Source organism: Macaca fascicularis, chromosome 14 (genome assembly GCF_037993035.2).
Source record: "Macaca fascicularis isolate 582-1 chromosome 14, T2T-MFA8v1.1".
Lineage (NCBI taxonomy): Eukaryota > Metazoa > Chordata > Mammalia > Primates > Cercopithecidae > Macaca > Macaca fascicularis.
The window spans coordinates 121663958-121690826 of record NC_088388.1 but is presented as its reverse complement, the minus strand read 5'-3'; the positions used below and the strand labels follow the sequence as shown (position 1 = coordinate 121690826).

At 41.5% G+C, this 26869-nt stretch overlaps 1 protein-coding gene and 1 long non-coding RNA gene across 11 annotated transcripts in view; one reads left to right on the top strand and one right to left on the bottom strand.

Annotated features, from left to right (window-relative positions):
* Positions 1 to 17823, bottom strand: part of JHY (junctional cadherin complex regulator) — a 70505-nt gene extending 52682 nt beyond the window's left edge. For 4 of the 10 annotated variants that reach the window (XM_065529125.2, XM_065529128.2, XM_065529127.2 and 1 more), the window contains exons 1-3: positions 17751 to 17823; positions 15649 to 15732; positions 14536 to 14963 (exon numbers count right to left, since the gene is read on the bottom strand). In XM_065529125.2, coding sequence (XP_065385197.1) covers positions 14536 to 14873 — 338 coding nt within the window. In that variant the 5' untranslated portion in view covers positions 14874 to 14963; positions 15649 to 15732; positions 17751 to 17823. Of the gene's footprint in view, positions 1 to 14535; positions 14964 to 15648; positions 15733 to 17413 lie in introns of all 10 variants that reach the window. The other 6 variants (XM_005579968.5, XM_074015481.1, XM_074015483.1 and 3 more) reach the window with 3 other exon arrangements.
* The window catches only part of LOC107127457 (uncharacterized), a 29335-nt gene that overhangs the window by 1091 nt on the left and 1375 nt on the right, over positions 1 to 26869 (top strand). The window contains exons 2-4 of the long non-coding RNA XR_006692110.3: positions 5962 to 6033; positions 14628 to 14767; positions 26066 to 26182. This is a non-coding gene — a long non-coding RNA (uncharacterized lncRNA). The remainder of the gene's footprint in view (positions 1 to 5961; positions 6034 to 14627; positions 14768 to 26065; positions 26183 to 26869) is intronic.

The following is a 26869-nucleotide window of genomic DNA, read 5'->3' as shown; positions in this document are numbered from 1 at the left end:
AGAAACGTACAGTCCTACAACCTCCATTCATGGTGAGTGCCTATATAGGTGTACCATTTAAAAACTTTTATGCTGTATATTTACTGTACCTTTTCTATGTTTAGATGCACAAATACTTATCACTGTATTACAATTCCATACAGTGTTTAGTACAGTAACACATTGTACAAATTGTGTGTAGTAGGCTGTACTATCTAGGCTTGTATAAGTACACTCTATGATATTCCCACAATGTTGAAACCACCTAACCACAAATTTCTCAGACCATACCCCTGTCATCAGGCAATGCATGACTGTATAGACATCTGGCTGTTTAGAAAGAGAACTGTGAATTGTTGCCTAGACAACATTTGCTTTGGATGAAGCTATATAGGTATTCAGTCAAGATAAAACCTTGCTTTCCCTCCGGGATTCTTGACTGAATACCTATATAGGTTCATTCTTCTTTTCAGTGATTTTGCTTTTCACTTCATTTTGTCTTTGTAGAGTGTATCTAATGTACTACAGAAAGATCCCTGAGGCTTCAAATCAGACCAGATCATGGCTCACTGAAAGGTTCATAGCCTCTTGGCTGTCAGCTATGCACACGTAGCTCAGTCGATAGTCAGAATGCACTGGACACTGCAGGAGGGGCCTATCTGAAGAAAAGGTTAAGCAGACGGTCCTGCCTGAGAAAAACGAACTAGGCTATAATCAGTTCATGTGACCCAAAATAAAGTCTCCCTTTTCCCCACGACAATCTCAATTTGTACAGCACCCCCAGTCTTAACAAAAAAAAAAAAAAAAAAGCTGGTAATATGGCATATTTAATGGCCTCTTTGATCTTCAAAAAGCTAAATGGGAGAGATTTTCCTTCCTTGAATACAGTAGATGCAACCCTCTAATCAAAAAGAAAATGTAAATCACCTAGGCTTTTTATGCTATTTGATATTCCCGTTTACAGAGGACATAATTGTATGCTGGGTAAACAAACTAATGGTCCCCCCTAATGTTAATTTACTTTTCTTAATGTGGACCTGGGTTTCTTTGATTTGATGTAAAGCAAAAACTGGAGCAAAAAGCCAAAACTGTCGCGCCTTGCTGAATTGTCACTTTGAATTTTTTAGTTCACATATTGTGATGAGGAACTTCTTGAAATAAGTGGCTCCTCCTTTTCCAACAAGAGAGGAGACATGTTCTTCTCCTTCAGCAAAATGGGAATGGTCCACATTTGTTAGAAGATGGGACGCCCAACCCCTCCCTGCCCTGCAGGGTCACCTGCCTCTGGGGCTTTGATGGGGAGGTTTCTCCCAAGTGATGTACTGTCCTAGGAACTCACGGTGTTTCCTGTCCCTGCCTTTCACTTGACCCTTAAGCATCATAGAGCAGGGATATGAATTGTACTGAATTAAACATAAGTTTCAACTGTGGTTGTTTAGGTGGGGGAGAAAGCTCAATTATTATCTTCAAGTAAATACAGATTTTTTTGTAAAGAAAGGTGCTATTTTCCCATATTTATGCTGTGCTGAAAGAAAAAAACTGAATTTAACTTTCTTAATTCATTTGCTCATTCATTGATTCAGCGGGTACTTATTTATTGAGCCCTTATGAAGCTACAGGAATAGTGGTAGATGGTGAAGCGGTGGGCGCACAGCCTAGTGGGGGATACAGACCAGGAAACAGCAATTGACACTTTGGAGTGATGTGCGCTCTCATGAGGAGCACCGGGCCATCAGGACACAGAGGGACATCCAGTCCTATCTTGGGAGGTCAGGGAAAGCCTTCTGGAGGAAGTGCCGGCGTAGCTCAGAGCTAAGGCTAAGAAGCGCAGGAAGTCTACGCTAGGCTGAGGGAACAGCATGTAAAAAGGAGTGGAGGCAGAGACAATGTGGTGCTTTCACGGAACAAATTCTGTGTGGACAAAATGGAGGGTGAGAGGAGGGCAGGTCGAGGAGCACAGCTCAAGGGTAAGCAAAGGTCAGATCTCGAGGGACGTTGCAAACTCCTGAAGCACCTCGGGCTTAACAAAATTAACCAGAGAGTTAATTAGAAAGCAAAGATTTTAGCAAGATGTAAAAACATTGGGACAGCCAAAGTGAGGAGTTTCTGGAAGGGATTATCTACAGAGGCTATGAAGTCCTTTTTGGAAGGCCTAGAACAGGTAATCCTCTACTTTGTACTGTTTAGAGCAGGGCCGGCCACCTTCCACAGGTGACAACACTGGGGATCACTGTTCTGCTGCTCACACAGGAGTGAGATGTGGAAAGACAGCACATGTTACTGTTTGATGATCTAGGGAATGTTTGTCGTGAGTCTTCAGGTTTATTTCCTTGGAACAATGTTGAGGGAAGTACTATTATTACCCCCATTTAACAGACGAGGAAACTGAGGCTTAGAGGGCTTATGTATCTCTCCCAAGGTCACAGAGCCTGGCAGTCTGCTCTGGATCGGGCTCCTGTACATCATGCTGCATTGTATCCTGCTGCTATTCCCATAGGTGACAGTGAAGAAAGTGAGTTGCGGTGTCTGCCTTATGTGAATCAGCGAATGGATCAGCCAGTCAACAGATATGCACGGAGCACCTCCCTACATACAGGCAGAATCTTAGGCACAGAAGGTACAGCAGCAAGGAAAACAGAAGCAGGCTGCTGGATCTTACTCTTCAATGAGGAGGACAGGTTTTATGCACCAACTGTAATATAGTCATCAACTAATGAATTAGATGCGTAAAGAAATACAGGACGTTATGGGTATTTAAAACAGGAGGATGTGACTTATCACAAAAGTATGTTAGCCTCTTATTTCCACATTCAGTTGCTAGATGATATTGCAAAGTCCATTCCAACTCCATTGTTCTATGATCCTATGATAGACTCATGAAAAAAATAAATAACTGAGTAATGCCCACTGTTTTTAAAAATTAGGTAGTCTTCAGTTTAAGGAAATAGATTTCCTGGTTTCCATCTCTGCAGTTATGCTAAGAAAACTGGTGCACTCATACTGGTCATGGTATTTAACCAGCATCAGCTGATAAGGACATAGTTTCTACAGTCATGACTATAGACCTCCTTCCGTCATATGTAATATTGTAGTGCTTTGTTTCTCTGTATGATAATATGGATTATTTTGGTTCTGAGAAATGGTACAGCAGAGCATCTAAGAACAAGGGTCCTAGACTATCTGCATTCATTTCCTGGTGCCACAAGATTATGTGAATGTGGGCAAGTTATTTAACTTCTGTGCCTCAGTTTCCTTATCAATAAAATGGGGATAATAGTACTGGCCAGGTGTGGTAGCTCATGTCTGTAGTCCCAGAATTTTGAGAGGTCCAGGCAAAGGGATGACTTGAGGCCAAGAGTTTGAGACCAGCCTGAGCAACACAGAGAGACCCCCTCTCTACAAAAATAAAATAAAATAAAACCAATTAGCCAGGTACTGTGGCATGCGCCTGTAGTCCCAGATACTCGGGAGGCTGGGGCAGGAGGATGGTTTAGCCCAGGAGGTCGAACCTTCAGTGAGCCATGACTGTGCCACTGCACTCCAGCTTAGGCAACACAGTGACACCCGGTCTCAATAAAAATAAATAAATTTTTAAAAAATAATAGTACCTACCTCACAGTGTTATTGAGAGGATTATGCAAATTAATACATCTAAATGCAGCCAGGCATGGTGGCTCACGCCTGTAATCCTAGCACTTTGAGAGGTCAAGGTGGGTGGATCACGAGGTCGGGAGTTTGAGATCAGCCTGATCAACATGGTGAAACCCCATCTCCACTAAAAATACAAAAATTAGCCGGGCATGGTGGCACGTTTCTGTAATCCCAGCTACTCAGGAGGCTGAGGCAGAAGAATCACTTGAACCCGGGAGGCAGAGGGTGCAGTGTGCCAAGACTGTGCCATTGCACTCCAGCCTGGGTGACAGAGTGAGACTCTGTCTAAAAAAAAAATAAAAATAAATAAAAAATAAAAAAATAGAAATCTAAATGCATGGAACTGTGTCCCTGGCACACAGTAAGGATTCCATGAGGACTGGCTGTAGAAGCACGTGTCAGACAGCTCCAGCACTAGCCTTGCTTGCTGTGCATCACATTCAGTCCCTGTGACATAACACCGTTGCTGTGTATTATGCTTCTGGTGATGGATCTCAAGGGATTTTTCTCTTTAAAACTCCAGTTTTAAAGATGTTTAATCACGACTTAGGCACAGTGGAGAATGGCCAAACCACAGTTTAGGGAATGGGATTAAGAAACGTCAGTACTTTCACATGATGAAACATTTGAACAATTGCTGAAAGATGATGAATAAGGTAAAACTCAGAGAATTAAATTATTTTAGACCTTCTGTAAAAGCTGTAATTTCTAGCCTCAGCAAATTTCCTTTTTTTTGAGACAGAGTCTCACTCTGTTGCCCAGGTTGGAGTGCAGTGGTGCGATCTCGGCTCACTGCAACCTCAGTCGCTTGGGTTCAAGCCAAATTTCCATTCTTAAATGGCTGTAGAAGCAATATCACCCATTAAAGAAAAGACTGATGTTTTAAGTGGAACCTAGAAAGTACAAAGGATTTAGAAACACACTAGAGGAAATGAGTTGCTCTGGCTGAGAAAAATGTTTTTGAATCAGAGAAACTCTAAGAATGTGTATATATAAGGGTAGAGCCTGAAGATGTGGCTCTTATAAGAGTTTTAATTATGTTGCACCATTTACACCTGAAAAGACTATCTTAAAACATCCCCTTTCTCCCCTTTCTGGATGGAAACCATATGTGGAGACAAATAGGAGGTTATGTTTTGCAAAATCATGAGCCTGGAAAGCTGTAATACTTCACAGAAACAAATCTAATGGTCAAAATAGAACATGATACTGAAGAACCCCATTGTACTGGGCTTGTGTGCTTGGAAGCTCCATTGTGTTTGTGGTCCAGGTCAACACACTGGGACAAAATGAGTGTGAAGTGCCCTTTCATCAGTAATCATCTGCACACAAAACATGCACCTCTTTTCCTCCCCATTTGATAGAAAGGTTACACAGAAAATGAGTACACAACTCTTTTGTTACTGTTCAGACAGCAGATGCGGGGTCTGCTCTTTAGATGCCTAGGTTAGAAATGGAGGCAGCGAGGAAGGGAGTGGGGGACGGTTTCACATGCATATGCCATGATATTTGCTGGCTTTAATGGACCATATTTGAGTACTTACTGTGATAACTTCAAACAAAATAAAATAAAATCTCCATTTAATGAAGAGCTTCATATTCAACATTGTATTCAATCAAAAAATTACTAAAATTAGAGCATGTTTCTAGTACAATTAACATCCCTTGCACTCACAATAAAATATTCAATAACTGGCCATTTTGCCTGTTGAGGAGGTGAATAAAAGCATTGCTATTAATCATTTAGCTGTTATTTATTTGTCACTTCATTTTAAGTAGGCAGTTAAATTGAAACTGCACATGTTATTATTGATTTAGGTTTAATTTAATCCTTTTAAACAGAATAATTATTCCCAATTTATATGCCATTAAATCTTTTATGCATATGAACAGCAAATTCAATTTTTGTTTAAGTGTAAAGTTTTTAATGCTTCTTTAAAGAACTATAAAACTGATCATTGCTTCCAAGGATTTCTGAATTCTATGCTCGCCTTAATCTTCTTATCAACAGCTTTTAAGTAAATAAAATGAAATAAATCCGAAAGATTAAAAATTCACTTTTGTAAATATGAAATAAAACGGTTCCACAAATATACTGAAATGCTTTGTGAAGGTTATTTGCAATCCAGAAAATTTTATTTAATGCAGGCATTTATTTTGCTAAGAATTTAAGCGTTTGAATAGAAAAAAGGATGATTTAATGAAATGAAGGTCAAAGACTGTCTATAGAAACACACTAAAGGGGCTGGATTGTTATTTAGTGAATTTTATTTATAAAAATACACAATTTGGATAATTCCAACTGAAGTCCTTTTTTTTCTTTGATAACAGATTTGTGACTGCAAAACACCAGATATTTCTCCTGGGTTCTTAATAGTACCAGTCTTGATTCAAGAACAATCTGTGAGTTAAATGAAAATTATCTAAAGAAGACATGTTTGTAATTGCAATGTAAAATTCTAGTACCTCACTTCTATTAAGATTATGTCATGTGAAACCAAGGCGGCATCTTCACAAGGGAAATGCTGTATGACACAGTATTCAGAAACATAATTCCTCTCATTCAATGAGAGTTTACAGTGCTCATGCCAGACATTTTCTAAGGAAGGCTCGAGTGTTTTTTTTCATTCTCCAAAATAATAGCTAAGAGACAGAGACCTAGATTTATAAAATGTGCAGGTTCTTACACTTTCTTTAGGTAGAGTTTCTTCTTCTTCTTTTTATGTTTTTTGTTTTGTTTTGCTTTTTGGTTGCTTTTTGAGATGGAGTCTTGCTCCATCCCGGAGTGCAATGGCGCCATCTTAGCTTACTGCAACTTCCGTCTCCTGGGTTCAAGCGATTCCTGTGCCTAAGCCTCCTAAATCGCTGGGATTACAGGCCCGGCTAATTTTCATTTTTAGTAGAGACGGGGTTTCACTATATTGGCCAGGCTGGTCTCGAACTTCTGACCTCAAATGATCCGCCCGCCTCAGCCTCCCAAAGTGCTGGGATTATAAATGTAAGCCACCATGCCCGGCCAAGTTTCTTATATTTTAAATGCCAGATTTAGCAGCATTAAAATTGCAAGGCAGCTGTGATATCATAAGAAGGCAATGGAGTGGTCTTGACACCTGGGTTCTAGTCCAAGTGTTGCCACTAACCAGTCATGTGAGCTTGGGCAAGTCTTTCCACCACTCTAGGTCTTGGGTTCCTCCTCTGTACAATAAATAAAGGGAATGGGCTGACCTTTCTGAGCCCTAACAATTCTAATAATCCATTACTTTATTAGTTGCATTGGGTCTATCAGGCAAAACCTAGCAATATATGGAAGTGTTGGGAAAATCATTTATTTTTAATTCCATATATTAAAAAATTACATTAAAGTTTTCTATATTTTCAAACTTGTCAGGGAGTAGAAATAAATGAAAAGGCAAAGGTCATGAATTAAAGCATCCCTTTAGGAATTTTGTTACAATCTTCTTGATCCTCTTGATAAACTCACAGCTTTGTATGTCATTTAAATTTGAATAAATCACACTCTGTGAGGTTTTGAACTCATGTATGTACTTATTTTAACACAATAATGCATCCTAGTTTTGAAATAACCTAGAAAGGAACTAGTGGTTGTCTCCGGGGGCAACAAGCCTCAGGAGTCACTATGGCGTTAGCATTTCTGGCGGGGACTCAGCCTTTAATAGCCACAATTCATGCCCATGCACACCCTTTACTTCCCTCTATGACTGCTCATCTGTTACGATGGCACCATGCCTGCTCTGAGGAGCGTGTCGGGGTTTAACTAAAGCATAGTTTGTGAGTAAATGAATGAACAGAAAACAGAAATGACTAATACCTGCAACAAAAAGTCACTCCTCTGATATAACTATTCCCATGTGATCAGAAACAAATAAGTGCTAGTAGCTACTCCCAGAGTACTGCATGGAAACTTCTAGAACATGGCAGGTAGTGTAATGTATTGGAAGAGGTTGACAAAACAATGGCCTGAAATTGAAAATCTAATAAAAGGCAACAGAAAATAATGTGGATGAATGTTGCTAGAAATCAATGGGAATGAAAGTTGACTCCTGAAAGCTCCTAGAATGTTCTCAATAGTCCTAGCATATTAGACCTAACTTCAGATGCTTCTTTAATCTCCTACCCAGTACGAAAAACATCTCTACACCACCTATGGAGAGGCGGTAGTCTAGTCTCAGCCTAAATATTCCCGATGCATTCTACAAAACAGCTTGGGAAATTTGGGGGAAATGAAAATCCTGAGTTTTGGTCTTCCCTAAGTCTTTCTCTACCTGTGGTATCTTTTGGTTATCCAGTGCCACTCTTCAAGCCCTAGAAGTCATCATTCAATACTTCACCTGGCTTTCGTATTATTAATCAGAAACAACACACATGAAAGCATCTGAGATTAACAATTATATACAACAATAAAAATGCAGATTATTGTCCGGGCGCGGTGGCTCACACCTGTAATCCCAGCACTTTGGGTGGCTGAGGTGGGCAGTTCACGAGGTCAGGAGATCAAGACCATCCCGGCTAACACGGTGAAATCCTGTCTCTACTAAAAATACAAAAAATTAGCCAGGTATGGTGGCATGTGCCTGTAGTCCCAGTTACTCGGGAGGCTGAGGCAGGAGAATTGCTTGAACCCGGGAGGTGGAGGTTGCAGTGAGCCAAGATCGCCCCACTGCACTTCAGCCTGGGCGACAGTGCAAGACTCCATTTCAAAAAAAAAAAAAAAAAAATTGCAGATTATTAGGAGCCCCTTTTTTTCACTTTCAGACAATTCTGAATACTCAGTTTAGTAATTCCTCATGTGCCTATCTCCCTCCTATTAATTTCTAATACAAGGTGGTTTCTTAGACAGAATATGGGCCCTTTTGTGGAGGTTATGGTCTGAGGTGATCAGAGAGGAAAGCACTGCAGACCTCACTGCATGAAAACATTTGTTTCCCAGGACAAGTGCGGAAGAATATGGCTACCATGAACTCCCAGCCCAAAGGAAAATATAATTAATGTCTATCCACTCTAAGGACACAATATCCTCTAAAAATGTTTATTACTTTCCTAAAGCTTATCATTTTACATGCATATTTACTCTGGCCTCAGTTTAATCTGTATTGAAATTGTCATAGTTTTAATTTTTACTAGATAGTGAAATAGAATCCTTTATCAGCTCAATCCTTGATTACCTATCTAGATACGTGTAATTAGTGGCTCAGACTTTGGCGTTTGGAGAGAGGTCAATTTAATTTCCAGTTCTACTATCTAGTAACTACATATACCTATGCAGCTCTCAGATCCTCAGTTCCTTATCTGCAAAATGGGGATAATAATGCCTATCCAAGAGGCTCTTGTAAGGATAAATGAGATAAAGCAAAGAGTTTTACAAATGGTAGCTAATTATATAAATATTCCTGTTAACAAACCCTTATTAAACACACACATAAAGTACTGTATGGCTGCTCTCTGATTTTTTTTTTTTTTTTTTTTTAATATACAAGGTTTCAGAAGTCCCCAGGACTGAAGAGGTTGTTTCTAATGCTCTAGGAATTACACAGATCTCTTTCTTCGTGAGTGCTGAGTGTCATAAGGCCAGTTCTGGAGTGGGGTTTAAGGATTATCACGTGAAGATCCCCTCTCCACTCTTCATTTATTCGCTACAGTCAATGCTGCTCCAAATTCCATTAAGTAAAAGGTTTTCTCTCATCCATATACATTGAACTATGGCTTGACTTTGGTCAGATACAAGGGAATAATTGCTTTGAGGAGGTTCTAGTAACATCAAAACACAAGTGTAGGACTCAAGTGATTTGTCAGGCAGCTTTTAAAATTATTGATTATAAAAGCAAGAAGAAAGAAATTTTCCTTGGTTTTAAGGCAAGCTTTGACTGTCTGTGTTTTTTTTTTTTTTTTTTTTTGGAACTACAATTCCCAGAATGCCATCTACTTTATAGAAATAAAAGCCTACTTGAATTTCATATTGAGAGTCTGAGATCAATTTCCTTGTCTCTTTCATGGCTCATAAACTACTCAGATCCAAGCAAGAGTATGCCTAGGAGAGGCTTCGAAGACTAACATGAGGCAGGGAAAGGGACCAATAATGAAACGCTCACCTGAATAATATTTTCGAGGCATTATTTGTCTAATTGCTTCCGTTCTGTTTTCCTTTTTACTGGAAAACTGGTTATCCTATAATGTTCAGTGTACGAAGCACTATATAGCCAAACAATGACTAGGGCTATAACCTATTCTAACCCGAGGGTTTATAGTTCATCATTTAAAAAGTCCAAGGCAAATCAATCTGAGGAAAACAGCGTTATTTGATGATCTCCGAATCAGAACCAAGAATCTAACCATAATTTTGATTTTTATAAGCATTATTCTTACTTTGAACTATATTAGATGGTATTTAAACTGTACTTTTGTAAGAACAAGGGTTAAAGTCAGGTCCCCGAGCACTGGACAAAAGGAAGAAAAACCCAACAACTGGGGAAATGAGGTCACTTAATGGATCCTTACCTTGGTTTCTTCATCTTAAAAACACAGACAAAAATACCTATCCATTGCAAAAGATTTTTCCTTTCCAGTGGCCCCATTTCTATAACTAAAACGACTCCCATTTATTACCTAGGAGACTATAAATCTCTTAGAGCCAGGATAAAAACAGGGTTTGGAGCCGTGGAGTCAGACTGCCTGAGTTTTCTGCTCCACCACTCACTAGATGCAACAAATGGGTATAATATAAACTTTTAAAGCCTCATTTGCAACCTTCAAAATGGGATCATGATAGCATCTACCATGGCTGCAATAAAGATTAAATGAGATAATACATGTAAAGTGTTTAGCACAAATGGGCTCATGATATGCATTCTATAAATGCTAGCTGTTGTTAGAGGAACCCTTAATCTTTGGCTTCTCTTGTTCCTTCAATCCTCGTATCTAATCTGTCACCCAACCCTATCAATTATTTCATTTATATATATAAAATTTCAGTTAAAGTTTTGTCTGAAAAACAAAAAAACAAAAAAACAAACTGGGGCCGGGAGGGGTGGCTCACGCCTGTAATCCTAGCACTTTGGGAGGCTGAAGTGCACGGATTGCCTGAGCTCAGGAGTTCGAGGCCAGCCTGGGCAACGTGATAAGACCCATTCTCTACTAAAAGTGGAAAAAATTAGCCGGGCATTGTGGCGCACGCTACTCGGGAGGCTGAGGCATGAGAATCGTTTGAACCCGGAAGGTGCAGGTTGCAGTGAGACAAGATCGTGCCACTTCATCCTAGCCTGGGCGACAGAGCAGGACTGTCTCCAAAACAAACAAACAAACAAACAAACAAACTGGGAACATCCCAAAGTCCACCCTTGGGTGACTGAATAAATATATCATGGCACCTCCAGATACTAGAATACTATGTACCATGTCCATATGTACTATGAACATATAAATATAATCATTGCTCAGCTATCTGTGAGGGAGTGGTTCCAGGACTCCCTGCCGATACCAAAATCCAGAGATGGGCAAGTCCCTTTTATAAATTGGAGTAATATTTGTATATAGCCTATGCACATCCTCCTATATATTTTAAATTATCTCTAGATTATTTATAATACCTAACACAATGTAAATACTATGTAAATAGTTGTTATACTATATTGTTCTGGAATAAAGCCAAGAAAAAAAGTCTCTGTACATGTTTAGTACAGATTCAACCATCCATTTATTCCCCAAGTATTTTTGATCTGTGGTTGGTTGGATCCACAGATGCGAAAGCCATGGATACGGAAGACCAACTCTACAGAAAGAGACCCAAAATACACATGGGTATTTTGTTAAATGAAAATAACCAGTTGCCAAAGAGGATGTCTAAATCGATCTCATTTGGTTAAAACCATGTAAAAAGATTCTCAGGCTCACAAGTTATCAGAGAAAAGTAATTTAAATCTATAATAGGACAGGATTTTATAACCCATCAGAATGGCAGAAGTTAAAAGACAGTAATTCTGAGGACTGGTAACTTGTAGGCACTTGTGGGTAAAGTTGAAGATGTCCATCTGCCCATGAACCACAGTTCTACTCCTGGGGACTTAGACCCTAAGGAAACTCTTGCATGCATACCCAAGGAGGCATACGATGACGGGCACAGAGCATTGTCTGAAATAACGAAAACTGGAAAAAAACTAAATATTCGTCAATATTCAACCAAGACCATGTCTTAGTTCAAAAGAATGATTGTAAAATCCCAAAAACATAATATTGACTGAGCAAAATGGGCATCATACATCCATATATAGACACATATTTATCTACTAATTATAGATTACCCAAGAAATAAATGAATGGAAGATTGGTGAGAAGGATGCACACTCATGTAAGAGTATGTATTGATTACCTCTGAGGGGGAAGAAAGGGGAATGAGTTTGAGAAGGGGTACATGGAAACTTTATCTGTAATATAGTATGAATTTTAAAAATATGTCTGAAACATATATGGCAGTAAGGGTTCTACTGTATTTTTCTCTGTACTTTTTTATAAGTTAGAATTTTTGCATGATTTAAAAAAAAAAAACAGCATCAGTAACAAAACAAGGACATCCTCCAAGCACAATAACCTTAGACAAGTTTCTTCATCTCTGTTAGCCTCATTTTCATTATCTGTAAAATAGGAAAAGCAACGCCTTCCCTACAGGATTGTGATGGAGAATTGAGTGAAACTAAGATAGGCTCTTAAAAAGTGATGTCATTGTTATTGTTGTCATATCCATCCAACAGCCTCTCTGTCCGTTGTGTGTTTAGTCTCTAATTCAAAATGCACCAGCTTGCATAATAATCGTCCTTAAACACTGCTGCATCTCACTGCCCTCCCCAAGAACCTGTATTCTCTCTGCCTGGCTTTCCCAGCCCAGTCCAATCAAGGGTGTCTGTCTCTCTGAAGCTGTCCGGATGCCTCTTCCGCCTCTAGCACCTTGGTGACAGCTCTTAGCACTTTTGCTGTGACATATCACTAAGACACTTATGAGATTGATTCAACTAGATATCCCCAGTGAAAAAAAGGGAGGGGAAGATGAAAGGAAAGAAAAAAAAGAAAGATAAGAAAGAAAGAAAAGACTCAGGACTGGGCTCTACTTCTGGTTCCCACACGAGCCCTTGCAGTGACTCTATCCTGAGGACAAGTCATGTGAGTTCTGTAAGACTCAATATCCTCATCTGTGGTAGGATGGTTACACTTCATGACCTGAAAATGTATCTTCCAATACTATGAGCACATTTTTAAGACTCCCTTATAATCAGACTCCTACTCAGTCCATTTTCCCTACACTCAAATCCTCCGCAAGCCAGCTGGGCTCCCGAAAGTGCCGCAAACATGTCACTCCCATTCTGTTCTATTATCCAGATCTTAGCTTGTTTTCAAGACCCTGCCCAAGTTCCAGGCCTTCCAATAAATTTTCCTTAATATATTTCAGCCTGAATTAAAAAAAAAAAAATCGGCCGGGCACAGTGGCTCACGCCTGTAATCCCAGCACTTTGGGAGGCCGAGGCAGGTGGATCACAAGGTCAAGAGATAGAAACCATCCTGGCCAACATGGTAAAACCCCATCTCTACTAAAAATACAAAAATTAGCTGGGTGTGGTGGCACAAGCCTGTAGTCCAAGCTACTCAGGAGGCTGAGGCAGGAGAATCGCTTGAATCCGGGGGGCGGAGGTTGCAGTGAGCTGAGATCACACCACTGCACTCCAGCCTGATGACAGAGCGAGACTCCTCCCCTACCACACACACACGCAAACAAAAACTAACACAATATAATTTATAAGGAGCCAGTCACTATTCTAAACAATTTAGATATATTTATTTTAGCCTTATGATAACTGGTTAACTATTATTATTATCCCATTTTTACTGATGAAGAAACTGAGGCACAGAAACATTAATTGGACTTGGCCAAGGTTATACAGCTAGTAAGTGGCAGAGCCACTATTTGAACCCAAATGGTCTGCCTCAGACACCATGCACTTCACCACCACACTAAAACCTCCTAATCAATAGCTTTTACCTTCTTCTGTACTCTATCATATCCTCAGTGCCTCAGTTGTAACAGAGTGGTATCACCACATTATTTTACATCCCCTTACTTTTTTTGGTAGCTCATAGCACAAGGTTAAATCCCTTAAATTCTGGTTATTAGATTAAATCTTTATATGATCATACAAGCCCTGGGAGGTAGACCTCTACTAGCTCTGAATGGGCCAAGTAAGATTCGATCCCCAATTATTTGTACTTTATTGACATTCATAGCAATCCTGTGAGATAGGCAAGTCAGGTTGTTTGACAGATGAGAAAAAGTGAGCCAAAAAAGAATTAAGTGGGTCAGGCATGGTAGCTCATGCCTGTGATCCTAGCACTTTGGGAGGCTGAAGTAGAAGGACTGCTTGAGGCTAGGAGTTCAAGACCAATCTGGCCAACATAGTGAGATCCCATCTCTATTATAAATATTTAATACTATATAAAATTTTTTAAAAAATAAAAAAAGAGTTAAGTGATTTATTCCAGATTATACACTAAACAGTAATGCCTGGACCAAATCGAGTCCACCTGACTCCACATCCTTTTCTATACCAGGCTTTCGGGAATTTCTCCCAGGTGAGGTCCTAGTCTGGAGACACTTGGAATATGGACAGGAAATAAATGGTATGAGAAATGCAAATCCCCTGATTAATACCCACTGCACTTTTTAATTTAAAAATATCTGAATATGGAAAAAAGATGGTGCCCAGCTCTCCTTGGCTGCTTGGAGACCCGTCTCACACACATGGCGCTCATTAGGGCAGCTTGCCCTTACTCTCATTTGGAATGACACCAGTAATTATTTAACTGTATATTTTACAGCCCATTATTATCTTACACAAGCCAATTCCTCACCTGTTATTGGCGCCCTGGTCCCAGGTATGGTGGTTTTGCTCGCGAGCCATCCGAGCTGCTTTTCCACTTGCTTCCTCTCCTGTCTCGTGCAGGCTTCCCCGTCGAGGGCTTTCCTCGTCTAAGCTGTCGCGCTCCATATCGTCCTGGATTCGATCATCAAACTCAGAATGGGACATCATCTCTTGAGTGAGGCTTTCTGAATCAGATTCCAAGGAGTCTTTTGAAATCCGATGTAAGTCTTCTTTCTTCAAAGGTGGGTGTGTGGGCTGGACATTTAAGTTGGTATGACGGACAGGAGACTGAATAGAGAGCTTGGGAATTAGTTTACTTTTACTCATCTTGAAAAATGCAAAAAATTAACAGGGGGATACTCTTGTTGATAGGAGCAGCTGGCTGATATTTAAAGTTGTGGTTCACAAAGGCGTTACCTGAAAAAAATTATATGAATGTTACTCTGCGACTACTGAAATCTCAATAATGTCAATGTTAAACAAATATTTAAATGAGTAAGAAAACCTTGTTCTATTATCTGCAGGCTTTTGTATGCACCCTTTTGTGTGTATAAGAAAGGTCTATTAGAAAAACAATTGTTTTTCTCTCTACAGAAACACATCTGATGTAGCGCTCATAAGCAGCCTCGGTAATCGAATGCAGTTTTATTGATGAAATAAATGGCTGCTTGGGAAGTGGATTCTATTTCTAACTTCCAATAAAGTTAGAAAAGGCTTGTTCCAGACAAACCTTGACTAAGACAAATGGTTAATTATGGACAGTACTTGGATAGCCTTATTTCAAATGCCCAGGGCAACAATATAAATATGGCCCATAGTTATTCATGGATAGAGTAAACCAGGTTCAGGGGCTATCTTTTGGAAAGTAAAGTAAGAAGAAGAGTGTGGTTTTCCATAGTTGGAACTGTAAATGGGGAAGCTGTTTTGTTCCTAGACCTATCTGGGCTGGCAACATCATTTGGAAAAGACTTTCTGATAGCCAGGTTGTGACTAGATAGGAACATATAATTTAGATGGACATAAATGGAGATCAACCTCATCCAGTATTTTTTTAAAACCCATAATAACGATTAAAATTGTTCAACAATCATGCCTGTAATACCAGCACTTTGGGAGGCTGAGGTGGGCAGATCACTTAAGTCCAGGAGTTCAAGACCAGCTTGGGCAACATGGTAAAGCCCCGTCTCTACAAAAAAAAAAAAAAAAAAATTAGTGGGCATGGTGGGATGGGCCTGTAGTCACAACTACTCAGGAGAGTGCGGTAGAAGGGTCACTTGAGCCAGGCAGGCAGAGGCTGCAGCGAGCCAAGACTGTACCACTGCACTCCAGCCTGGGTAACAGAGGGAGACCCTATCAGAAAAAAATAAATAAAACTATTCAACAAAAGATTTAGTGGCCTTGTGAATTCTGCCACTGAGCGATTCAAAGTGGAGCCTGGAGGTCTACATTACGGAATGGGATGCTATCCTGGGGAAAGTTGAGTGGGTGGGAGATTGGCCTGAATTACAGCTAGGAGTTAGCTGGAGTCCCTTCCAACTCACTTATGAGTATGATTCAAGTGAATCTTCGCTGTCTCTAAGGGACATTATAAAGACCCATGGAAAGGGTGCTTTGAGTTCATATAGGACCGAACGGACATGATGTTTTTGGATTGTGCTTCCTTTCATCTCTACCTAGCATTTCTATTTTGGTCTATTTTTCTATCTCACTGCCTTTATACTCATTTTTTTTTTTCCTGTGAGTCAGGTAACAGAAACCTTTACCAGTAGAAATTAGTGTAAAATTTGTCTTAATGGCTTGCTCTTGTTCTTTTGGCAAATCCTAACTTTAATTAAATGACACAACCTAATTACTATTCCTAGGACTGCTTATAATGTTGACCTTGTTGCTAATGTTTCCAAGGAACATCATCAAATCCTCGGAGGAAAGCACCTTAACAAACAACAGGCAAAAGGGAACGTTCATATGGAAATACACATGCAGTGAGTTTTCTGTTGAATTTGAAGTCTGTGCTGTTGGTAGACTAACATAGTATTCTCTCATTTTACAGATTGGTTTGTTGTATTATTTTGTCTCTTATTTTTAAAACACACACTGCATTCTGCCTTATTATTTTAACTGTTGCTTTTTTAGGATGTGCCAAGAAAGCAGCAAATCTATCAAATACTAACACATTTTAACTAAAAGAGTTTCACATCAGTTTTACTGGAAGAGCTAAGGTCACTGAATTCGAGATCCTGACGGGCAAGCTTAGGCGTTATAGTGCAACTTAGAATTACTCTTAAAATAATTCAGCCCCTTGAACTTCGCTTCTTAAATGAAACAGGCTAAGCTTTCTTGGAATGAATAAATAATAAAACAGTAACCACAGAAGATAATTTTGTTGATGTTAGCGGATTCCTGAAGTTTGCTAAAGTATGCAAAGAGCAAAGCCGAATGCCACAAAAGCTGGGTTTTCTGTGGAGGCCTGATCTTACGAAAACATGGGGTTGAAGAAGGAACAGCTGACAGCTTGAATAAGTTAGAAAGTGGGCGCTTAAATTTAATGAATGTGGCTCCCTCCTTCCGTCCAGTGGAAAAAAAAAAAGGTTGTGCCGCTGAAATTTCTTACCAAGAGAAGTGACCAGTCTCCTGAATAAACAAGACAGGGATAGATCCCATGGCACCTAGGGACTAAGAGGCGGCCAGCTCCCCAGGGATCCCTGCAGTGGGTCTAGTCCACTAGGATGGGACAAACGAACTTCCTCCTGGAGGGGAAAAGGAACCCTGCTTGGGCTCACCAAGATGAATCGTAAAGAAAAAGGAACGAACCCTGGTTTGAAACAGGCCGGAAGCTGCCCAGTAGAGGCGTTCGGTTTGTTTTTTACCTTTGCTTGTTCCTGAGGAACAAGACCCGTCACAAGGGGCGTTTGGAGGTCCAGGAAGTGACGAGTCGGCGGGCCTGGTGCCCCCGACCGGTCCTAATTGACCGGGAACAGGGCTGCTCTGGGTGCCCGGGCGCCGAAGCCTCGGATCACAGCCCCCCAGCCCCTTGGTGCGGCCTCGCCCCCTTGTCGCTCCCCACTCCGTCCCGAAGGCTCCGGCGCCAGCTCCTCCCCAGCTTGCTCGGGTGGTTTCCTGCAGTCCCTATCCCCAGTCAGCCCTTCCCGTTTCCCTCCCCGGGCGCGCCGCCCACCCCGGATCCGGGGGGCCACCGCCCGTCACCTGCCCGGCGCTCGTCCGCGGCCAAGACGCGGGCGGCCCCGCATCCTCCCGCGCCGCCGCCGCCGCCGCCGCCGCCCGGGCCCACGCCCGCCCCGGCGCTGCCCTGGAGACCGCAGACAACACAGACGCCGGCCTCCACTTGGGCGGAGCAGGACCCGACCTAGGATCCCGCGTCCCGAACCGCACCCCTGGCCCTGGCACGGAGGCTGCAAACGGCCGTAATAACGACATCGGGGCAGAGCTGGAGGAGCCCTAGCGCCCCGGGAGAGGCTGCCTCGCCGCCGAACTTCCAGCGCCGGAGGGCAGAGGCCGCCCGGGGCAGGAGATCTTTGCCACAAGTAAAACTACTAGGATACGCGAGGAACTACTACAAATCAAGAAGAAAAGGAACCCAATTAAAGAATGGGTACATGGAAAGGTATTTCACAAACACACGAGAAATCTAAATGGCCAATAAATATCTGTTTATTGAAATGGTGCTTTAATTCATTAGTAATCAGAAGATGGCCAATTAAAACCACAGCGGATAATACCACACTCACCATAAGTTGAGTGGAAAAGTCCAAAGCTGAAACGTCTGGCAGCGTCAGGTGCTAGGGAGGATGTCATGCAAAGAAGCCTCACCTGCGGGCCGACGTGAGAACCGATGCAACCAACCATTTTGGAAAATGGTTTGACATTAGCCAGGATATGTATACCTTGGGATCCAGCAATTTCACACTTAGGTATTTTCCCTAAGAAGTGAGTGCTCCTGTGCATGCAAACTGGAAATAACTGAACTATCCATCAACAATAGAATGGTTAATTAGATTATGGTATTCCCTATACTGGCCTACTACACAGCAATGTAAATGAATGAAATACAACTACGTGTAACAATATGGAGGCATACTAAAAACATAATTTTGAACAACAAAAACCCAGAAAAAATACATACTGTATGATTTTTGTATATAAGTTAAAGACAGTCTAAATTACACTCTACAATGATTATGGCTCCATACTTAGTGGAGGAAACTATGAAAAAAAGCAAAAAAGCAATTGTTTGGGAATCACTACCCACTTAGTGATTTCCATGAAGTTTGGAGGATTGTGGTCGGTTCTGGCAGGTAGGGAGAAGAATGTTTTTGAGATTGTATCTCCTGACCTTAATGGTGGCTATATAGATGTTCATCTTGTAAAAATTCCTTAAGCTGTACATTTATGTATGGGTAGAATATTTCACTATCAAAAAAGGTTTCAAAAAAACATAAAGAAAGGAAGCATTAGGAATTATCTTCACATTAAAACAACAAGTAGATTTGAATAACTATCTTCAAAGATTGGTTTGAGGCCAGGTGCGGTGGCTCACCGTGTAATCCCAGCATTTTGGGAAACCAAGTCGGAGGATTGCTTGAGCCCAAGAGTTCAAGACCAGCCTGGGGAATATGGCAAAACCCTGTCTCTACAAAAAATGTTAAAAATTAGTTGGGCGTGGTGGCGCGCGCCTGTAGTCTCAGCTACTTGGAAGGCTGAGGTGGGAGGATCACCTGAGCCCGGGAAGTTGAGGGTGAAGTCAGCCAATATCGTGCCATTGCACTCCAGCCTGGGTGAGAGGGAGACCGTGTCTCAAAAAAAAAAAAAAAAAAAAAAAAGAATGCTTCGACCGGGCACAGTGGCTCATGCCTGTAATCCCAGCACTTTGGGAGGCCGAGGCGGGTGGATCACCTGAGGTCGGGAGTTTGAGACCAGCCTGGTCAACATGGCGAAACCCTGTCTCTACTAAAAGTACAAAAATTAGCTGGGCATGGCGGCATGCGCCTGTAGTCCCAGCTATATGGGAGGCTGAGGCAGAAGAATTGCTTGAACTGGGGAGGCAGAGGTTGCAGTGAGCTGGGATGTGCCACTGCACTCCAGCCTAGGTGACAAAGTGAGACTCCGTTTCAAAATAAAAATAAAAATAAAAAAAGAATGCTTCAATACCAGTTGCCTCATTAATGATAGGAAACATAGGAAATTGGAAAATGTTCTTACTACCCAGCTTTCACACTTTTTATTCTGTTTTTTATTTGAGTTAGTTTTTTTTTTTTTTTTTAACTTTTTTGGCAGCAGGAACCTTGTCTTATGGGTGCACAGTAGGACCTCGATGTCTGTAGAAGAAATAAAAGCAAGGTAGCTGAAACCGTTAGTGTTATTCTGCCCAGTATATTATACAAGGTATTATTATAGCAACTGCAAACATGAAAGCAAATTTCAAGCAAAAGGATTTAGTCCTAATAGTGGCTTCCAGAATATGTTATAGAATCAATGCTGAGTCATTCACACTTGTCCACTTTTGATGCTGTGGTTCTTTAGACTCTTCCAATGTTTTCTGCACTATCCAGAAGAGATTTTAACTGGCTTTTCTGAAAATCAGTGGTCCCTACCTGATTGAGGAGTTTGTCAACCCAGCAGCTACTTGCAGAGACTAGTCACACATAGAGCATGGGACACTCTGGGCTTGATCTTCCTCCTTCTCTCCTTGTAATGGCTGTCCTGAGTATTTGGAGTGACTAAAGGACGGAATAATCAACACGAGTAGTAGTCAGGGTCTGTAAGGAGACAGAAACCATGCCAGTTACTATAATGGAAATAATTTAATATGAAGATTTATTAACTGAAAAGTTGAAAAGGGAACACAAGTGTCATAGGGGTAGTAAACACGGGAAGCAGCTTCCACCTCTATGGCTGGGGATCACAGGAAAGAATTATTTACACTTAGAAGGATTAACACTGAAATTATTAACACTCAGAGCTGGGACCCAGGCCTCTCAGGAGGGTGAAATCCCAAGCTAGTAGGTGCTGGCGTTTTTGAAAAGGAATCATGAAGCTGTTTCTGAGAGTGCTGGGAAAACTAGAATCAGCTACTGCTACTGAAACCAACTGAGCTGCTGGAGTGAACAGACGTTGTCAAGGTGACCTTGAGAGGAAAAGGAAGGAGCAGTCCCTTTTCCAGTCTCCAGGCTTAGGGTCTCCCTCTACTGTCCCCTCCTGGCAGAGTCCCACAAGGAGCCGGCTGGCAAAGAAAAATGAGGCTTGTAGGTGTTGCCCCAGCATTATGATCACAGTATATGAGAGTGAAGCTGAGAGACAATGGTTTAACAAGCAGCACAGTAATGCTCTGCTTTTCAGAATTCTTAAGGATTACAGAGTGCATACAAACAAAATAAAACCGTAAAGTGCATTGTTTTCATCTGCTGTTATGGTAATAATGTTGATAATTTACATATGAATAGCACTTCACAGGGTCTGCAAAGTGCTTTTGCATATATTATCTTTTAGAATTCAGCTGTCAACCTGACCCCAAACTAACCAAAATACACAGAATAGGAAAAACAAGTCAAAAAACACTTAAATACATAGGTTAGTAATACTGAACTGAGTTTACTCCTTTTCCACCCCATGCCACCCATTCATGCAACTCCCTTCTTTCTGTTTCCCTGTCCTACACATCACTCATGCTCTGTTCGTGAAATCCTTCCTCTACTCCATTTCCCTTTTTGGTCTTACCCCTCCTGAGTCCACCAGACCTATGCCTAGCTCAGCAGCATCTCCTCCAGCAGGAATTTTGGGACAGTTCCCCACATTGATGCTTCTTGGACTAGGGTGCTTCTCAACCTGGAGCAGTTTTATCCTTCAGGGACAGTTAACAATATCTGGAGACATTTTTTATTGTTATGACTTAAGGGAGTACTACTGGCGTCTAACGAACAGAGGCCAGGGATGCTACTAAACATCCTAAAATGCATAGGACGGTCCCCCCACCCCCCTGCCAAAATTATGTGATCCAAAATGTCAATAATGCCGAGGTTGACAAACTCTGTGCTAGGCTAGTGGCCCTTGGTCTGTGGTCTCAAGGCACCCAACTGCATGCTTCTAGCTTTATACATATGCTTGTACAACATTGCATTGGAATTACATGTTTATATTTATGTCATCTCCTTACTAAACTGTAAGCTCCCAGAGAACCAGAGAACAAGGACAAACGTAGTGAATGGCACCTAATAAATGCTCAGTAAATGTTGAAAAAAAGCCAGAATATCCTTAGACTTTAGTACCTGATTGGGGAGTGGATAAGTAGTCAGTCCCTTTAATAGAACTGGTAAGAGTGGCCAGTCAAACTTTGTAACAAGGATATACTCATATTTGGCATATAACAAGGATGATCAGATAATTTATTAAAATACTGGATAGCCAGGTGTGGTGGCACATGCCTGTAGGCCCAGCTACTCAGGAGGCTGAGACGGGAGGATCATTTGAGCCCGAGTTCAAGGCTGTAGTGAGCTATGATTGTACTACTGCACTGCTGTGTGGGCAACAGAGTGAGACTCTGCCACTAAAAAAAAAAAAAAAAAAAAAGAAGAAGAAGAAGAAGAAGAAAAGAAAAGAAAAAAAGAAAAAAAAGCCAACTAGGATACATTCCAGATTTTTTAAAAGGATGCTATTCATTAATTACACTGGGACAATAGGTACACACTGAAATTGTCCTGGGTAGCCAGGGAGTGTAGTCATTCTACATATAACTGTAATAAGTTTAATTGTCTGGTTTCTTCGCATGTAGAATGAATCAGGAGCAGCAAACGGGTCAAGGAAGGCACTCTCACGGCAGAAAGAAGGGACAGTACCAGCAAGAGAAGTAACAGATATATCACAAAAACAAGAGACGTTCAAACAAAGCAACCTGGGTTCATTTGGTGTAAGGAACAGCCTTATCCTTGAATATCCTGTATGAGAATCACAGTATTATGGCAAGATTAATTTTCATAATGATTAACTTTTGGAAACTTTAATAAACATTGACTAGAAAGGTAAAAGTCGGCCGGGCGCGGTGGCTCAAGCCTGTAATCCCAGCACTTTGGGAGGCCGAGACGGGCGGATCACGACGTCAGGAGTTCGAGACCATCCTGGCTAACACGGTGAAACCCCGTCTCTACTAAAAAATACAAAAAACTAGCCGGGCGAGGTGGTGGGCGCCTGTAGTCCCAGCTACTCGGGAGGCTGAGGCAGGAGAATGGCGTAAAAACCCGGGAGGCGGAGCTTGCAATGAGCTGAGATCCGGCCACTGCACTCCAGCCTGGGCGACACAGCAAGACTCCGTCTCAAAAAAAAAAAAAAAAGAAAGGTAAAAGTCACGTAGCCTATTTTACAAAGACTTTCATCCAAAATATTGAAACATTTAACATCTCAAGAGATAAATCTCAGTTATCCAAAAGAAAAGAATTTACTTAGAATGAGTGGGCTGAGAATTTTAGAGGACCGAAATGGCAATAAATATATGTTTAAACAGAAAATGAAACTCAACAGACAGAAATATGAGTAACTTTGACACCCTTCTAAAAGAACGAGCCACGTGCTGGTGAAGCCCAGGGGAAGAGAATTCAGCCTGGTTGGGATCAGCTTTGGGAAATAGATGATCTGGAAGGATGGCTCTTAGGAATGCAAATGAACAATTATTATTATTATTATTATTTTGAGACAGAGTCTTGCTCTGTATCCCAGGCTGGAGTGCAGTGGTGCAATCTCGGCTCCCTGCAAGCTCCGCCTCCCAGGTTCACACCATTCTCCTGCATCAGCCTCCTGAGTAGCTGGGACTACAGGCGCCTGCCACCACACCCGGCTAATTTTTTGTATTTTTTTTTTTTAGAAGAGACGGGGTTTCACCATGTTGGCCAGGATAGTCTCGATCTCCTGTCCTCATGATCCACCCACCTCGGCCTCCCAAAGTGCTGGGATTACAGGCATTAGCCACTGTGCCCGGCCTGAACAGATTATTAATAACAGCCTTTTTTCTCCTTGTTTGTGTCCTTGGTTTTCTTTCTTAAAAATAATTTTAAAACCTTTCATTATGAAAATTTGAAACCATATTCAACAGTAGAGAGAAAAATATAATGAATGGGCACATTGTTCTCACCCATCTTTAACAAAGATCAACATGTGGCCAACCTTGTTTCTATACATACTGTGCTCCTCCCTGGCTAAATCATTTAGAAGCAAATCTCAGCTATCGCATGGTTTAATCTGTAAGTACTTATGATGTGTCCTAAGAGATCATTTTTAAATAACCATGACACCACGATCACATCTAAAACAAAATTAGTAATAACTTCTTAATATCATCTAATCCTCAGCGTTCAGACTTCCCAGACTGTCTCCTACGTGTCTTTATAATTGGTTGGTTTAAATTAGGACCCAAACAAGTTCTACAAAGTGATTTTTAAAAGCTAACAGCTCGACTGGGCACAGTGGCTCACACCTGTAACCCCAGAACTTTGGGAGGCCAAGGTGGGCGGATCACTTGAGTCCAGGAGTTCAGGACCAGTCTGGCCAACATGGTGAAACCCTGTCTCTACTAAAAATACAAAAATTAGCTGAGCATGGTGGTGCATGCCTGTAATCCTGCTATTCAGGAGGCTGAGACAGGAGAATCTCCTGAACCCTGGGAGGAGGAGGTTGCAGAGAGCCGAGATTGTGCCACTGCACTCCAGCCTGGGTGACAGAGTGAGTAAAACTCAGTCTCAAAAGAAAATAACAGCTTTATTGAGGTATAATTCACATACCACACAATTCACCCTCTTAAAATGCACAACTGAATAATTTTTAGAATATTCAGAGTTTTCTCAATCATCACTACCAGCTAATTCCAGACTGTCTCCCCAAAGGAAGCCCTGTATCCATTAGCAGTCACCCCTCATTCCCCACTTCCCTCAGCCCTTGGCAGCCACTTATCTCTTTTTTGTCTCTTTGGATTGGTGTATTCTGAACATTTCATATAAACAGCATCATACAATATCTGTTTTGTGAGTGTGTGTCTGGCTTTTCTCACTTAGCATAATGTTTTCAAAGTTCATGTTACAGCATGTATCAGTACTCTTTCTTTTTATTGCCAAACAATATTTCACTTTTTTTTTTTTTTTTTTGAGATGGAGTTTTGCTCTTGTTGCCCAGGCTGGAGTGCAATGGCATGATCTAGGCTCACCACAACCTACGCCTCCTGGGTTCAACCGATTCTCCTGCCTCAGCCTCCCAAGTAAATGGGATTACAGGCATACGCCACCACGCCCGGCTAATTTTGTATTTCGTATTTTTAGTAGAGACGGGGTTTCTCCATGTTGGTCTGGCTGGTCTCGAACTCCTGACCTCAGGTGATCTGCCCGCCTTGACCTCCCAAAGTGCTGGGATTACAGGCTTGAGCCACCACACGTCGTCTCACTTTATGAGTATACCACAACTTATTTACCCATTCATCATTTGATGACGATTTAGGTAGTTTTCACCTTTGACTATTATAAATAATATTGCTATTAATATTCCTGTACAAGGTTTTTTTTTTTTTTTGAGACAAGGTCTCATTGTCAGCTTGAGTGCAGTGACACTATTGTGGCTCACTGCCATCTTGACCTCAAGTGATCCTCCCACCTCAGCCTCCCAAGTAACTGGGACTATAGGCGAGGGCCACCATGCCCCACTAATTCCTTCTTGTAATTTTTTGTAGAGAGGGGGTTTCGCCACATTGCCCAGGCTGGTCTCAAACTCCTGAACTCAAGCGATCTGCCCACTTTGGCCTCCCAAAGTGCTGGGATTACAGGCATGAGCCACCGCACCTGGCTAATATTACTGTACAAGTTTTGTGTGTACAAGAGCATGGCGGCGCGTGCCTGTAATCCTGCTATTTGGGAGGCTGAGACAGGAGAATCTCCTGAACTCTGGGAGGAGGAGGTTGCAGTGAGCCGAGATTGTGCCACTTTTTAGAGTACTAAAAAGTAGGATGGAGTTTCACGATGAGCCACCGCGCCCCGCCTGTGTGAACATATGTTTCAATTCTCTTGGGTATATTCTCTCTAGGAGTAGAACTGCTGAAGCATATGGTAGCCCTATGTGTAACTTTTTGAGTAACAGCAAGGCTGTTTTCCAATGCGGCTGAGCTATTTTACATTCTCACCAGTCATGTCTGAGGGCTGTCATTTCTCTATAACCTTTCCAAACTTTGTTCTTTTCTGTCTTTTTTATGACAGCCATTTTAATGGGTGTGAAGTGGCATTATATTCCAGTTGTGAATTGTGGTTTCCCATCTTTTCTTGTGCTCGTGGCCGTTTTTATTACATAGTTATTTTAATAATATATTTCCAATTTCAGTTTAAAAACTAGTGTCTGAGCAATCTCTAAAGCTGATCGGTACGTTTTTAAAGTGTTGTAAAAACTCATGAGTTTTAATGTATTTAACATGTTTTGATCACTACTCTCTATTATTTATTTACTTATTTTTATTTTTTTAAATTTATTTATTTATTTTGAGACAGAGTCTCGACCTGTCACCAGACTGAAGAGCAGTGGGGTGATCTCAGCTCACTGCAACTTCCGCCTCCTGGGTTCAAGCAATTCTCCTGCCTCAGCCTCCTGAGTAGCTGGGACTACAGGTACACGCCACCACACCCAGCAAATTTTTGTATTTTTAGTAGAGACAAGGTTTCACCACGTTGACCAGGATGGTCTTGGTCTCTTGACCTCGTGATCCACCCACCTCGGCCTCCCAAAGTGCTGGCTCCCAAAGGCGTGAGCCATCGTGCCAGGCCCAATCACTACTCTTTTTTAATGCTCAGATGATCCCATCTTTGGCTACTGAAAGTCCCTGTAGGGTGTACACAATTTGGTTTCTGGGCCCTTTAACACAGTCCCAGAAGAGTCTCTGATAGCTTCTTTGCTTTCTAGTATAAAATGTTCTAGCCTCGTTGATGTGGTTTGGATATTTGTTCCCTCCAAATCTCATGTGGAAATGTAATCTCCAGTGTTGGAGGTGGAGCCTGGTGAAAGGTATTTTGATCACAGGGGTAGAGCCCTCATGAATATCATGGCACCAACCCGTTGCTAATGGGTGAGTTCTCACTCTGAGTTCACCAAGATCTGGTTGCTTAAAAGGGTGTGGGCCAGGTTGGCAGCTCATGCCTGTAATCTCAGCACTTTGGGAGGCCGAGGTGGGCAGATCACTTGAGCCCAGGAGTTTGAGATCAACCTAGGCAAGACGGCATTTGGGGAGAATAATGACATTTTTGTGGCCTTAGTTTTGGTTTGCTTCTAACTGAAAACAAGACATAGATCAGAAAATG